Below are 16876 nucleotides of genomic sequence, written 5' to 3' on the forward strand. Positions count from 1 at the left end.
AAAACTTACGGCTGGAGCAAAATTATGTGATACTTGCCAAAAGAGGATCACTGGTTTATCTTCCGAAATAAGATTATGTGATGGTAAAAATTCTGCAAGTTGTAACACAGAGTCAGATTCTCAAGGCAGTTCAAGATCTCCAGATATTTGTAGTGACAAGGGAAATGAAAATTATCAGTGCCAGGAAGAAGAAATTTCAATTTTTAATAAATTCTTGTCGTTATTGGGTGAGTCATCCTTGGATAAACGCAAGTTACAAACTCTTAAAAGTTATATTCCGGAGAAAAAGAAAAAGCTTAAAAAACTTGTAAAAAGGAAGTTAGACCTTTTATCTCCTAATTCAGATGCTATTGCCTTTGATACTTCAGAGGATGATGAATACGAAGCAACTAAAAAAAAAGTTTGGACATTCGCAATAGAAAAAGCAATGTGCAAAAAAAAAATGACCGAATGACCAATAACTTTTTTTCTATTGAACTTATCACTTTTTTGTATTGACACAAAGTTGTTCGTCTGTGCAAGAGCTTCTGTTTGCCACCAAAATCATCTTCCTAAGCATAATAGCAAAAAAGTTATGACATTTTAAATAACCAAGGTCAAGTGAAAAGGTCAAAACTTTGAAAGGTCATATCTCAGGAAATAATCAACCTAAGTCAAAAAAATTTACATGGTTTTCTTCTGTCCATATGCCCAACATGTGAGCCAATTTTCATCAAAATCCGAGTCGGTGATGTCAAATTTGACCAAAAAGTGGTTCCACTTGACATGGAATACCCCTTAAACAAGTTCATGCCACGTAACTTCCGTTAGTTTTATTAGCCTCCTACAGTAATTTAAAATTGATTAGAGACTAAAATGAAAACCCATATTTTTATTCCAATAAAAGGAATGCACCCAACATATTTAGTAATTACCAGATATTATCGTCACTTCTTATGAACTTGTTTTATTAAGGTATAATGTACATAAGTTAATAACATCTTGGTAGTCTTATGTAAGTGATACTACACTGGTTTTTCTTCGGGTGACAATCTCTGTCCGGTATATCTCCCGAGCTTACCATATGTGTATTTCACAATTTCATTATGTATGTATTGATACTTGCTGAATTACAATGAAGGACATTCTTTCTTGTTTTTACTAGGAAAAAGTTGTCATAAGTTCTAAATTCATAAAGGTTTTTGGATAAAGTTCTGTACTGTTATTTAAACTTTTTATTCAATTCTTGACCTATTATAACCGTATATAATACTACTTTCAAATGATTTTGTATTTCGTGCATTAAATTGGCTTGAGTGACAAGAACCATCTTTGTTCCACCAATTTCTTAAATTTGAATACCACATCGGAAAAGCAGCAGCTAAATGCGCCATGGCGCAAAGTCGGCAGGTTAGTTTAGTATCAATTAAATCTCCGAAGTCTTTCCATAAAAAATACTGGTTATAGTAAGCGTCATTTTTATCTAGAAAATGCAAGTATTCAGCTAGATGCTTGGGATTTTCAAAATCCCTCACGTGAATGTAGCTGTTTGGTGGAGCTATTTGCTTGTATTCGTCGGAGTGAGCTCCCATTACAATGGGTAAAACATCATTACTAAAAAAACGAAATTAAAAAATTATACAAAAACAAAAAATATTTTATGTAATGACCAAATTAGTTGGTGCAAAAAATTTGGGCAGTATAAAGTTTTAGATCGGAAAGAGAGAGTGCTCCCCGGGTCAGTCAGCCAATATTAGATAGAAGTTTCTTTTTGAACTGTATTTGGCCAAAAAATGCTAAGAGGTATTGCATTACTAAAACAGTTGGCTCGTGACATAATTGTATCCGCACTATTTAATAGAGGTATAGATGCGAGTAATCGAAAGCTTTTCTGCGTTGAATGTTTTATAAACAAACGTTTCACTTACCTAAGAGAGTTTATGAATAACTTTTCTGTGACGTAATCTCTGCAATTTGAGTTTTCGAATGCTAGATAAAATTTATAATCTCGCTTCAACATTTTGAAACACTTTTCCTCGTCACGGGAACAATGAAGTGATCCGCAACTTCCATATATATCAACATCAATATAAATATTTAACTGTTGTGCATATTCCAAACGTCCGTTGGAGGCTCCGCAATTCGAGACAAACCATGCTACTTTTTTAAATTTACCTCTTGCATAATTTTTTTTCGAATTTTTTGAAAACTCATAAAAAAGCGGATACGGCTTAAAGTATGCGTAGGGGGTATATAACACACTGTCACGGCGATAAGTCGATGTCCAGTTGACTCGGCTACCCATGTACTTTATCTCGATGTTTTCAGGTGATTCTAAAAGTTTCCAAACAAGAACTTGGTTTGATTTGAAAATGTTTTGTGCATATAAACTATTTTTAGGATTGTATGATGAAAATACGACATCGGCGTCTTTAAAATGAGCAAAATTACTTGTAAAGTTGCACTGCTTAACGTTGCAATTTAAATCGTTAAATTTATTTTCGTGCTCATTTTTTTCATTTGGAAAAATAAATATCAGTTTGTAATTATTTTTTTCTAGTCTCAGTTTGACGTTGAGCTGATCTGAAAGGCGACTTCTGTTCTCTGATGGATCTGGGAACAACTTCATTAGAATATTTCTATCTTCGAACAGATCAAGAGGGAACTTGAAGATACTTTCTGAGTCTATTTCTTGTTGGATTCTGTTTTTCAATTCAGAGTAGGAGACTTTTCGATACACTTTTTCATGAAATATTTTCATTTTTAATAAGTATTGTTGTGAACTGTTATCGTCATCAAAGTTGTTATTGATACTGTAGCTCGTACTTTTGCTCAGACTACTTCTTGTTTTTAACAAATAAGTAGGTTTTGTTAAAATATTTTCTAACTCTAAACTAATTAAATTCGACAAAAACATCAAGGTCAGCACGATGGTAGAGCAAGTCAAGCATCGCCTCGTGAAAAAGAACATTATTAAACAATTCAGATCGTTCATTCTTACCCTTTCACAATTATCAGTTTACACTTTACTTTGATCCATTTTAATCCAAACAAATTCCTGCGTTAAGAGTTCTTTTAAAGAATTCAAAGCTTAAAAATCTTTTTTTATAAAAAAAGGTTATTTATTTTCCGGATGTTTTTCTTTAACAAATATTTGACAATTGTTTAAGTTGGTATGAGACAAAACCAATTTAGAAAAAGATTTCCACTTTTTAAAATTTTTTTGCAGTTGTATGGCATTTAGAAAAACTAGCAGTTACTTTAAGTAAGGCTAGATGAGTTTTAAGAAAAATCATTTAAAATAAAGTCAAAAAGAAAATTTAATTTTTTGCCCTGATTGGTAAAAAAAAAAAAAAAAAAGGTTGCATAAACTTATCGAGTGTGTGAGTGCGTGTGTGTGTGACCACGTTAAAAAAAAATTCAAATATAAGTAAAACGGTAAGTAACATAATTTACTAACCTATTATTTAAATATTAATGTTTGTATTTCGTAAAGACTTGGGTTGTATATTTTTATCGTTATTGTCTCTAAAATCCTTTACGCATTCTTCACGGAAATTTGCACATTTTTATTAAGATACGCGCTGGTATTTATCCATTTAATCTTCGAGTGTTAATCCTAACCGTAAATTTGACAAAAGTTTCAAGACAATTTGATTGCTATCGATACGATAACATTGTTATCGATACGATAACAATCAAATTGTCTTGAAACTTTTGTCAAATTTACGGTTAGGGCTAGACTATTTTGTCGTTTTATTGGTTGGTTAATGTAATTTTTTTTTAATAATTTAAAGCTTTAATACTAAATAAAAAATGCATAATTTTTTTTTTAATTAAAAAATTGCAAAAAGATAAAAATAAATACTCGATTTAACAATTAATCATGTAACAAACATTTTACTTACAAAAGAAAATTAAAAAATATAGGTTATACAAGCTATAACTTAGATGATGATACAAAATACTATATTATATTATATACTAAACTAATACCATCAAATGAATCATTGTCATATTCACTATTCAATGAGTCTGATCCTAAGTAATCTTTATTGTCACAAAGAATTTTACTTCCAACCTGATGTGTTGGCATTAAAAGTAGGGCAATTAAATTCAGAAGCTCCAGCGATAATATCCCGATTCTAAGTTACTTGGCCCTAATCATGACCCTTACACTAACACTTCTCTGTGTGAGTTGATGACAGAATCGGATGTTACTAAATGCATGTTAAGAAAATCTTTATTTGTGGAAAAAAGTTATTTTTTCTGATAAAATGCTCGAAATGCAAAATTAACGAAAATCTATATTGAAGGCTTCTTAAGGCGATTCCGAGAGTTGCTCGTATGGAACAATGGATACAGATTTAGATAATGAGTTTTTGTTTATAAACAAAGTTTTTCAAATTTGATTAAGTTAATATTATGGCTGAAGAATAGTATTCTTAACAAAATACTAAAATTTTTAATGCGATTAACATCTAATCCCGTAATCTAATCGCATAACTCCTGTTTCATAAAGATTAAAATAAAGTTGAAAAGTACATACTCTCTAATGTTTATCGCAGTTTTTCATAAAATTACACATTAATTTCACTTTAACTTCTTATGAACATCGTTCTGGAATGTTTTTCATAATTAATACCTCAAGTTGTTAACCAATGAGCGATTGTTATTGTAAAAATATTATTAATAAGCTGATTCTTTGAAATAATTTTTGTCCACCTACCTTATATGGTCAGAAGCTGCAGAAAAGAATTAATTTCTTTCTAAAGATATTTATTTTCTACAGCTTTTGACAAACTTCTGTTGTGCTGAAAACTATGCAACTTAAGTTTTTAGGAGGTTCTTAAAAGAACGGTGATAAAACTAACGGGTCCTTCTATTTAACTGGATGACGTAACTTTCTATTATATAATCCGTAGCATGCTGTACCAAGAAAGTATTCAAGTATAAGATTTCAAGTTAGTAGTTCAAGATATCCACGTATTCCCACCTCACCCCCTTTTTTTAAACTGCAAGCTTGCTATGTAAGTCGATGTTAAGTAAGTACCTCCATTCCCAATCTAAACCAAGATTTAGTCCACTACTAGTAGTCAAATTTGGTTTAATAACTAAATAAATAACTTTAATAACTTTATTAACTAAATAACTAAATAAAATAAAACTTTATTTAACATAAACGCGGTGTAGACTTTGAAAAACTCAACGTCTCCTTCTTTGTTCCTTTGTATTTACTAGCACAAATAAAATCGTTAAACTTGGTTCCTTTGACAAGTATTATTGGCAGTTACGTTTGGCCGATATTTGGATAACTGATTTGCTTGTATTGTAACTGGGCCTGCAGTGTTTTACAAATTTTTCATAGAAGTTAAAACAAATTCTTATAAAGGAATTAGTTTAGAAAATTGTGTGTAACAGCAGTTTATTTTTATGTAGCTGCAGTTTTTTTTACAATCATTAAAGTTCACAGCGCGTCATTCCTTTTTTCTAAAATTAACCTTGAAATATCGCAATAAGTTTAGTGCAACTTTTAACGTTTTTACTGTAATTTGTTCTAAGGGAACTAAATCTTGGTTTAGATTGGGAATGGAGGTACTAACTTAACATAGACTTGCAAAGCAAACTTGCAGTTCAGAAGAAAAATCTTTTAGCAAATTTCTGACATAGCGATTGGACTATAACCGGGATCCTATTGAAAAAATATAACGATCTTAGTAATTGAAAACAATTTCTTGTGAATTTAATTGCAAAAAACATCTAACAATTTATCCCCTGTAAGAAATATATGCATTACAAAGTTAGTTATAAGTTAAACTATAAATACTAAAAAACAAAATTCAAAATTTTTAAAATGTATTTTAGATACATAAGACCTCATATACGAAAAATCTCTTTTAACGAAGACTTAGTTGTTAGATAAACTGTTAATTGATTCGGTGGAGGGCTCGGTTATCTCATCAAAGGCCTCATCGGTTTCTGTTGCTTCAGTATTTGTTATATCGGTCAAAAGCGCAGCACTATTTTCGGCAGCCAATGTTTCAACAGACGGAGTTGTATCTGTGTTGAGAGCCTCAAAAAACGTCGTTGTAAAGTCTAAGCTTGTGTTATTTTCACTACTTACTGCTCCTGATTCAGGAGATGTACTTGAGCCGTCATTTACATTATTTGGATCTGTAGTAATTAATGGCTCTGTGTCTTGCTCTGGAGTTAAAGTGCTATCACCAAGCAAGTTTGGTCCATTGGGTTCAGTAGAAATCTCGTTTATTACTGTGATACTTGTTGCAGCGAGTTCAGTACTTGAAAAGTCAGATTCTTTACCAATCTCATTAGTTGTTGTAGCGTCGGAAGGTGAAAAGTTAAAACCGTTGTTCAAAGATGTTGTTTGATCGGTTGGTAAATGTGTAGAAAACAATGAAGTGTTCGAGTCACTACTTGGAGTTGAAAGTTCGGTGCTGATACCGTCCGTTAAAAGATTGCTCAAAGATGTTGTTTGATCGGTTGGTAAATGTGTAGAAAACAATGAAGTGTTCGAGTCACTACTTGGAGTTGAAAGTTCGGTGCTGATACCGTCCGTTAAAAGATTGTTAAAAGAAGTTGGAGCTGTAGTTACGGTATTAGAAATATCAACTTCACTTACAAGTGCTGTTGCCTTAGTCGTAGGTGTGATATTATCTGAAGTTGAATTCAATTCGTTCAATGGCATGGTGCAATGATCTGCAAGAACTTGGTTTTTGAACTCTCCACTATCGATTTTTACAGCATTGGGACCCGTCCATCCCCACCAACATCTACATCTGCCTGAAGGTAAACATATTCCCGTTGAATGCCAAGTTAACGTACCACATTTTTCATCGCAACCATTGATTGGCGCAGTCATAACTTTATTTAAACCAAACACCATTAGTATAAGTACACGTGTATTTAATTCCATTATTAATATTCTTTTTTTTTTTTTTCAGAACGTAAGGTATTGCTCTCGTATAAACTTTTTCGGTACAAGTTGATTTTTGTAAAATTTGTAAATCTTTTATACAAGAAAAAAATAACCACAATTTTGCGTTAATGGTTGGAAAATGACGCAAGTTTATTTTACGAGATGGTACACTAAATGAGTTACTGATCAAAGGAGTCTTAATTAGTAATAAGTGGGCGCAACTACCGTGTTAGGATATTCAATATTGACTTCCTTGTCATGATAATTCTTCATGATAAAAAAATTTACATAAAAAAAACTTTTTTTTCTTCTCAAAAGTCCAACCATTGTTTATTATGACGCAAACACATATAGCGGAACTTTCTTGGAGTTTCCTGGAAAATATGACCTTTTTAAGCAGTTTAATTTGAATTGTTTCTGCAATTTAAACGAAATTATTTTAAATGGTAACATTTTGGATTGGTTCGGGGGGAAAAAAGGTATTGAGTTTAAACAAGTGATTTTTTTGCAACCTTAGTAGCTTTTATGATCCTGAGCAACTCTTGTCATTTGTAATTATACTTAATTTTGTTAATATGACTTTCACTTCCTTATTCAAAAGTAAAAAAAAGATACCACTACGCACATTAAAATTTGGGCGATCGAAATTTATGATTCATGCATCAAGTCGAAAAGCCACAAAAAGCCGGAAAACATGACCAATGGCTGTCAATGTTTATACATTATTTGAAATGTAATTGTATGCACGAGGCATTATGGAATCTCCTGGGTATGTAAATAAACTCACAATTTTTATCTTGGCTGAAACTAAGATTTAAGTTACTACATATACATTCTACATCATTTCAATAATCAAAAATTTTTCCTACATTAAATACTCTTCAAATTTCAGAAGCTCTATCGTTTTTTTGCAGCAACTAACAGTACAAACACCAGTGGAATTACTAATAAAAATTACTAAATTTTTCTGTTTTCTAAAAAACAAAGCTTACGATCTTTATTTCTTATTGATCAGTTACATTAACAATTAACAATTCAAACTATCTTTTTATATTTAATTTATTCAAATTGCATTAATTGCATTACAATAAAAATTCTTTTAAGAAATGATATTCTTTTACCAGAGGAAAAAAATAAAAAAAGGATTTTAAAGAACAAAAAAAGGCCCTTTTGTAATTTTTTTTTCAAGCTGATGCAGTTGTGACATTGTTTTTTGACGAAAAAACTTCTTTAGTATTATTTTTTCCATTAACTCACTAGTTATATATATTAGAATATGGGTGCTACTTAAATAAAACAAACATGGTTCATATATTTGTAATTACTAAAACACTTTATTTTGTTAAACCTTACAATTGTGATTTTTGCCCATGAAATACGCTCGAATTAAACTCAGGGTACAATCGAGCATCACAAATTGAAGAGATTTTTTTTAAAACTTTAAGTCTTAAGGACAATTGTAGTGTTTTGTTTTAAGTAGGACATGCAATGACCATAGTATCTAAAAGGTGTATTAAAATAATTTCGGCAGATTTTAAATATGAATGGAGCTTAAATGTAAATTGTTTTTGCTATGCCAAAAAGCAGAATTTCAGAATATGATTGATGAAAATCTAAGGGAAAATTGTAGAAAAAACCAATGCGTCCTCAAAAAAGTCACTTTGTGTTATGCATTTTATGTTAAAAGAATCATGGAAGGATTTTTATTTGAAAATAATACTGGGAATTCGGTGACAGTGAATTGCGTGCTCTATGGCGCAATCTTAAACAACTTTGTGTAGCCAATATCGGATGGTTGTAGTATATGGTTTTTCAAGATGGAGCCACATACTACACAGCCTAAACCACAATGACTCTACTGCTTTAAAAGTTTCCCGGACGCATAATCTCCCACAGTGAAGTCAGTTGGCCTCCAAGATCTTGCAATTTGACGCCGTTAAACTTCTTTTTTTACGATTATCTGAATAGTTTTTGTTTTTCAGCTTATAGAGTTTTTAATTGGGTTGTGTAATTTACTATGATGTATATTGTTTATCTAGGGGCATAATATCAATATTATGATACAAGCATCAAACGAGCCGAAAGAGTAAAGCTATTAAAAGTTCAATAAAAAAATTAACTATCCAGTACTCAATGTAAAAAGGGCTTCATTTTTCTGTTTAAAACCTAGTGTCATTATCCATCAGACAAGTTTGAAAATGTCACACTTTCGAGATCTGGCCGACAGATCCAAAACAAATCTAAAGGAAATAAAGGCAGTGGCAACAAAAATAATTTGCGCAAAGGAAAAAAAAAAGACAAGTTTTTTTTATACAAACGCGTTTGAGTTGCTCAAATTTAGGCACTTGTATCTTTCAACTTTACAACTAATTAAACTTTTTTTTTTTTCTGGTATTTTTTTTCTGGTATTGTTATTTTTCCGGTAAATTGTTCTGGTAAATTTTTTTTCCTGTTAATATAAAAATTTCGAAAACACGAAAAAGTTTTCTATGAGTTGGATTAACAGAATTGAGTCATTCTTACAAAAAAAAAAAGTATGCCCCGGGATTTAGAGATTCCAAGTTTAAAATGCGATAATTACTTAAGAATTATCGCATTTTAAACTTGGAATCTTAAGTAACCGGTTTTAAAATTGATTCAAAAAAATAATTAAATTATATTTCAATTTTTAGACCCGGTTTAACTGGGGTCTTAAAATTGAAGTCTGAATTAACTAACTTGAAAAAAAACTGACTTGGAATTTTAAGTTGGATCCTCGCATTCAACCCTAAAACATTCAACCTCGCATTCAACCCTAAAACCCCTGTTTATACTGCCATAAAAATTTTAGTTAAAGCCGAAAGAGAACTTAAATGCAGATAAAAACTAAGCTTAACTCAACTAGTCTTTAAAAAATTTATTCCTTTTGTAAAAAATGACAAAGACCAGCGTTTTATTGGTACTTTAGTTAGAACTAAGTGATACATTTAGAATCCAAAGTAAAATAGCGCAAAAATGTTTCTTCCATGCAGATGATAATATTTCATAAAAGTTCACTTAAAGTTTCTGAAATTTTAAAAACCATTTATGACGTTAAACTGTACACTTCACAACATTTGGATACAATATCGCAGATTTTAGTTAATGTTATTACAATAATTAAAGATGAGTCAACTATACTACACAACACTGGATTAACGTTTTTACATAGACAAGTTGACATAAGCATGCCAAATTGTATGAAAAGAGGTTTAATTTGGGCTTAAATTCAGAAGAATGCGGACCGAATTTAGCTCGCCTGTAGTAGATTGGGGACAATTGTTCTAAATACTCTTTACTTTACTCATTTAACGTCGAAATAAATAAAAAGTAAAAAATTAAGGTGTAGTTTAGAAAGTAATAAAAAATCATTTTGCGTTGTTATTTAGTGGTCCAGCTAAAATATTTGACTGACCTTAGATACGCAATTGTAAGTATTCATATGATCATACTGTAATTGTAAGCATTCATATGATCAGACTGTTTAAAGGGAAAATGTAGTAGGCCCAAAAAAAATATAGAGAAAAAAGAATTTCAAATTTCTAAACAATTGCTAAAAGCAAGATTTTACTATTGTGTTTCGTATTACAACTATTGAGGAATATCATTTGTGGAGATATTACAAATGTCCTCTACAAGCATTGGTTACTGCTGGTTCTTACCAGCAGTAATAAAATATTCTTATGTAATAAAATTTTTGTTTAGTAAAAATGTGATAAACAACATTTGTCCTTTACGCAGTCGATATACTGTAATTGAACTTTCTGGAGATATTATATGTTTTAACAAGAATTTCCGATTGTAGTTAACGTGTAAATATCAATAATAACATGTTCTTTTAGTTACAGTTTGACGCTACGGTAGAAGCCCTTTAAAAAGGTCATTTTAAGTATAGCTTTTCGATCTAAACAACTGCAACAAAATGGATGCTGAGATTTCAAAATTTAAAACCATACCGTTTTGAAATTTGTTTATAATTTGTCATTTTGTGTTTTAGTTATAAAATTATATTAATTTAACACAGGAAAATGTTTCATCCCGGGAAAAAATCAGGGCAAGATAGAAATAAGAATACAGCTAAGTTTTTAGATCAAAAAAGAGATACTCATGCCCGGCTAAAGTCTCTCAAAAATCTACTAGGTAAGAATATTTTTACTTCACACACAGTCTTCTGACCTCACTTTTGGTTACATGTAATTTGGCTTACACTAAATTTAGCTTAAATTTGAAATCTGGTTTATTTTGTTGATATTCTAAAATACCTCTATTTTTTATAACTAATTAATGCATATAGTAGACTATTTCTAAATTTGTTTTATTTACCTAATCCAATTTTTTTCTACAAACTTATTTTAAAGAATAGAAATATAAATCAATTTTGTATAGAAGATTATAGTGATAAGATACACATTTTACTATAAAATTCTAACCCCCTTAAAGTAAATATAAACATTGTAATTTTTTGATTATTTTAGATATTTTTGAAACATAGCTTTAGAGAACAAGAGAAAAAATTCCCAAATTAATAATATAATCCCATTTATCTTGCTCCCATTAATATAATGCACTTATTACAAGTGGCCTCAAATTGTTCTCATTATTGGTTGTGCATACTTCTTTAAAGCATTAAGCAGAAGAAAAAAAGAGAAGATTAACTGTGTACCAACAAAACTTTATAAACAGAAAAACAGCTGCAAATGTGATAATATCTAAAATAAAAGGTTTTTTAATGACAGAATTATTATCATTTACAGTAAACACAATATCTACATCAAACCATAGATCAGTTAAAACTTTCATCAAACCATCAGTTAAAAGTTAAACAACTGATAGTAAAATGATCTTTTTTAAAAATGTTCAAATGATTGATTATTTTGAGATTTATTTATATTTAGAAATTTTTATTTTTTTAGAAATTGACTAAAGTATAATCTTTTTAGCAATATTATTGATAACTGTAGCTTTACATTTTTATCTGTTATAATTTAAAACAAGCAACAAAAGTAAAGCAGACTCTTTAAATTGCTGCTGAATATCATAAGTGAAAAGTTAAAAAGATACTAAAGTAAATATTTTTTATCAAATATTTTAATTTCCATCATGAAATTTAATATATTATCAATTTAAAAATGCCACAAATCTCAGGTTTAAAAGTAATAATGATTATCAATTATTATTACTTTTTTTAACTTTTAAATATAGTGAAATACTTCAAAAGTTGATGAATTACTTTGTCTCACTTGTCTATTTGTCTTGAGCTAATGTTTGTAACTTTATCTTTGATGTTCTGAATTGCAATTTTGTTTTAGATCTTCTTGTAGAAAATGAAATAAAGGAGTTTTTTGAAACATATTCCTCCGAGTTGTTTTTTGTATTTTATGAAGAGTTCACAAACGCAGAGTTAAATGCAAAGTCTAAAGGTAAAATAAAAATCATAATTTTTTTTCTCTTTGAACTCTCTTTTCAGTTCAATATGTTGAAGTATTATATTTTAATTTGAATTTGTTGAGATGTTGGAAGCTAAAAAATAATTTTATTCAACTAAATATACTTTTAGGATACATGTCTAAGGAAAAAAATGTTTTTTTTTTCTTCAAAAAAAGTAAAAAGCTTGAAAAAAATAACTAAAATTTTGCTTTCTTGTTTTTTAAATTAAGCTCTAGTATTTTTATTTTTTAATATATATTTTTTCAATATAATATCTACATCAGGTTCAATCATATTTCAAAATAAGTATTGACATGTTTATCTGCATTTGTTTTTCAAGTGTGCTTGACAGCTCAGAATATCCTAAGATTGTTCAAGCAATCTATTATCATTAGCTATTTTAAAGACTATACTACACAGCCATCACTTCACTGCTTGTACTCAGTCATTATATAGTGCAAGTTCAAACTAGTAATATAAGTATTCAGAACAGATGTATAATAGAGTGAAATTGGGCTGCTTGTATATCTTGTCTAGACCATTGTTTACAAAAAATTCAGTAAGTGAGCTAGCATTATACAGTGAAGTTGCTACTCTGTTTTGTGTCAGACTCTCCTGATTGGATGCCTGGGATTGTTTTAGCTGTTGATAATCAGAAAAATAAGTACCTATAAAGTTATAAACTATAATACTTTTAAAAATTGAAAATTATTCTATTCAACTTCAGTAGAAATGGTTACATTTCTATAACATATTTACTGCATACATAGTTTTCTTTTATTATATTAAATTTATTTCTTTGTTAACATTAAAGCTGTAACAAAAAATTTCATGCCTTGCACAAACATTATTGTTACTAAACGTTTTGATGAAATAAAAGATAATCAAAAAAACTCTTCAATCTACAAAGCTGGCTCAGAACCACTAAGCCAAACCTAAATCTAAAGCTAATACAAGAAATTTTATGCTTAAATTGTGTATATCCAAAATTTACCCAAATCTAAAAATAAAAAAAATAAAAAAAAAAACTGGTTATAAAATTTTTAACCCTGATGCATTGTGCATGCATGTCAAAAAATTTCAAACCATCATGTATGCATGTCAAAAAATTTCAGCATTTTATAATCTTTAATCTTGTTTGTAGCTGGAGTTGTGATTTGACTACAGCAGCTGTGAATACTTCTTCAAATCCATCTAGTTGTGTAACCTTTTTCTAATGTTGACTTTTTCTTGCTAAAAACTCACTTTTGTCATCTACTGAAAAATTTGGTTTTGGTTTTTTCTATTTTAACATTCTCTGGGTACAGTTTTCTCCACAATTTTAATTTTTCTTCAAACTAGCTTCAACAAGTGTCATCTTTATCAAAGAGTGAATAGAATTACTGTATTCTTTAAGTAGATCATCCAAAATGTTTATAGTATACATGTATTGAATTGGCTGTAAAGTACTTCAACATTTTTTCTTTCGTATGATTCATCTTTCTACTACCCTTGACTTTTCTTCATTTTTGGTAAAGTATAGTTCTATCAGACTTTGTTCATTTTTGTTATAAAATTCTTTACTGTAATCAACCCAAAATTTACTTGGCTTTTGTTAATTGAATAACTTTTTAAATGCTTTTCAACAGTCTTACCTGTTTTATCTTTTAGTGGAATTAACCATTCATGTTTCAAAAAATTATCAATGGTTGCTAAAAAGTATTTTACACCTTTGTTGAATTTAGATCTGCATTTTAACAAGATCAGCAGCTCATATTTCATTGACTCCATTAACAATGTTGCTTACTTCTAACAAATTTTCTTCTCATTATGTAATTTATCTACTAGTTTTGAAAAATTGGAACAATTCAATAATGAATTTAAATGATTAATATTTTTTTCAAAGAATCAAATTAATTCAAGCCCATTCCAAATTTTAAATTTGTTGCGATAATCTTTTCAACTATTGATTTATCCAATTTTTTTTCTAGGCATTGGATCATAAATACTATCCATTATTTTGTATCTTTATCCAATATATAACATGCATCATGATATGAAGTATTGTCAACTCTATTTATAAATTTAGTCCATTCTTTAGGTGTAAAGTCTTTATTAAGTCTTTCACCTAGTTTTGCACTAAGACCAGCAAAATTGTGACCAGGTAAAATGCATCTTAAATGGTAATTTGCTAATAACAGGGTTCAATATTGATCCAACTTCAGACCCCTTTGAATCAGCTTTACCTTTTGCATATAGAGTTTTTGTAGTACTACATATTTTACATTTTTCTCATTACATGTTTTGACCACTTTGGAAACTAAGCTGTTCACCATCCGATTCTTTAACTTTTTTGCATTTTTATGCAATACCTTTTATATACGTCATTTTTTAAAATTATATAATTTCTACATGCTAGTGTATGTATGCCACCATCCAAAATTATAAGTTTGTCATTTTTAGAACTTGTTTACTTCTTCTGTATGTACTAGATGTATACAAATATGAATAATTTTTATGATTTAATTATACAGTGAGAGAAATAAGTTATCCGAACAAAAGATTTTTTTATGGAAAATAAACTTTGTCAGGTTTTTTTCGAAAAACATATGTTTTTGATAAATACTTTTATAATTATTCTAAAAGCAAATTTAATCAGGATTTTATGTTGCAAAAAATTAATCAAAGGTAATTAACTTTCGTTGCTAAAATTTAACGATTCCCGAAGGAGTGTTAAAACTTCAATGAAAAATAATTATCTGAACATGTTGTTTTGTAAACGAAGTTTTGAAATTGATTATTAAAAAAAGTTTTTAAACCAATGGTTTTAGAAATATTGTTGTTTTACAACGAGTAATTTTTAATAATTGACTGATATTTTTTTAAATTCATTTGATTTACCATTGATATCATCAAGTATGGGAGTTAAAGCACAATTTGGTTATTGACTTGTTCAAGCAAGGTAAAACGTTTAGGTCGATAAATAAAGCGACTGGAATGGCATTAGGAACCATCAGCGATCTGGTTAAAAAGTATAATATGTTTGGATATGTGCAAAATCAGCCCAGATGCGGAGCAAAGCGTAAAGCAACATCAAGAATAGATCGACAAATTGTAAAGATGGTGCAAAAAAACCGTTTTTTATCAGCACCAAAAGTGTCAAGCCTCCTTGAGAAAGATTTTGGGTTAAAAGTGAGCTCATGTACTATTCAAAATCGATTGAAAGAAAGTGGATTCAAAGCAAGAGTTCCACGCAAGAAACCATCCCTTTCATAAATCCATCGAAAACGAAGACTTGCATTTGCTAAAAAATATGTAAATATGCCGGTATCATTCTGGAGGAAAGTTTTGTGGACGGACGAGTCAAAATTTAATCTTGTGAAGTCCGATGGAGCTCAAAAAGTTTGGAGAAAAAAAGGGGAAGCATTCACACTCAGTTGTATTCGAGGCACAGTAAAATTTAGTGGAGGCAATGTTATGGTATGGGGATCGATGGCTTGGAATGGAACAGGAAAACTGGAGTTTATTGATGGAATTATGGACTCTGAGGTTTATGTTAAAATTCTCAATAAAAATCTTCTGGCTTCAACTAAAAAACTGCGATTAGGAAAGCATTTTATCTTCCAACAAGACAATGACCCTAAACATATGTCAAAGAAAGCAAAAGAGTTTTTCATCCAAAAGCAAATTGAGTTACTTGAATGGCCTGCGCAAAGTCCAGATCTCAATCCAATTGAACATCTCTGGGCAATTCTGGATAAAAAATGTGGCACACGATGTCTAAAAAGAAAAGAAGATTTAAAAATCATGCTCCAAGAAGCTTGGGCTGATATCGACTCAGATACGACAAAGAAATTAGTTGAATCGATGCCATGTCGACTTGGAGAAGTCATAAAAGCTAAAGGCGGTTTATTTTATACCACAATATATTTTTTTTAATCTCCATACCCAAACTTACATGTTGTTTTAAGGCATCATGATAAACAACAAAGTTAGTTTTATCACATAAATTAAATACTAGTTTTTCAACTTTATCAATTTCTAATTTCTCAAGAGCTAATGGATAATCATTATGTAAATCATAATGATGATGGATAATCATTATGAAAAGTTCAAGTATATTGTGTCCATGAAATAACTTCATTTTCATTCATCATTTCAGATCCATGCCTAGGTAAAGGTTTACACTTTCCAGAATAAAGACCATTTACATATCTTACATCATCTACATACATTATAAACTTTGGTGGTTCATCTTTGTTATATTTATCAACCATGTATTTATTATTAGGTTTTGCAAATCTTTCAGAAGCTCTAAACCCCATTTTTCAATCATGAATAAGATGTCAGGCTGGCTTAGTAATTCTAATTTAACACCAGTTAATTTAAGAGCAGCATCCCATGAAAGTCCAGGAGCAGTTAAATACTATGCAGGGTAAAGTCCATGTTCAATTTCTAAAATTCTTAACAATATCAGCGGAAGACATCTAGCTGATTGTAAAAGTTTTGATATTCTCTAAGAGTTTTCAAGTGAAA

The 16876-nt window shown here is 29.8% G+C and overlaps 2 protein-coding genes across 6 annotated transcripts in view; one reads left to right on the forward strand and one right to left on the reverse strand.

The window, feature by feature from the left end:
• Positions 1–685: 685 nt before the first annotated feature.
• Positions 686–3571, reverse strand: LOC145183764 (core alpha-(1,3)-fucosyltransferase-like). Of its 2 annotated transcripts, none has more exons than XR_016448416.1 (3): positions 1908–3065; positions 915–1593; positions 686–823 (listed from the first exon to the last, which is right to left on the reverse strand). XR_016448416.1 is itself a non-coding variant. In XM_090074724.1 (3 exons), exons 2-3 carry the CDS (start codon positions 2972–2974, stop codon positions 1215–1217), a joined length of 1446 nt encoding a protein of 481 aa, XP_089930850.1. In that variant the 5' UTR covers positions 2975–3037; positions 3440–3571; the 3' UTR covers positions 857–1214. The 2 variants fall into 2 exon arrangements, 1 of the variants encoding a protein (XP_089930850.1); XM_090074724.1 differs by lacking the exon at positions 686–823 and adding an exon at positions 3440–3571 and having other exon boundaries at positions 857–1593; positions 1908–3037.
• Positions 3572–10824: 7253 nt separating this feature from the next.
• Positions 10825–16876, forward strand: part of LOC149877039 (ral GTPase-activating protein subunit alpha-1-like) — a 35190-nt gene continuing 29138 nt past the window's right edge. For all 4 annotated transcript variants that reach the window (XM_090074682.1, XM_090074679.1, XM_090074680.1 and 1 more), the window contains exons 1-2: positions 10825–11074; positions 12244–12354. In XM_090074682.1, coding sequence (XP_089930808.1) covers positions 10963–11074; positions 12244–12354 — 223 coding nt within the window. In that variant the 5' untranslated portion in view covers positions 10825–10962. The remainder of the gene's footprint in view (positions 11075–12243; positions 12355–16876) is intronic.

Source organism: Hydra viridissima, unplaced genomic scaffold (assembly GCF_058129835.1).
Source record: "Hydra viridissima isolate aposymbiotic clone 2 unplaced genomic scaffold, HvirCarnegie_v1 scaffold_17, whole genome shotgun sequence".
Lineage (NCBI taxonomy): Eukaryota > Metazoa > Cnidaria > Hydrozoa > Anthoathecata > Hydridae > Hydra > Hydra viridissima.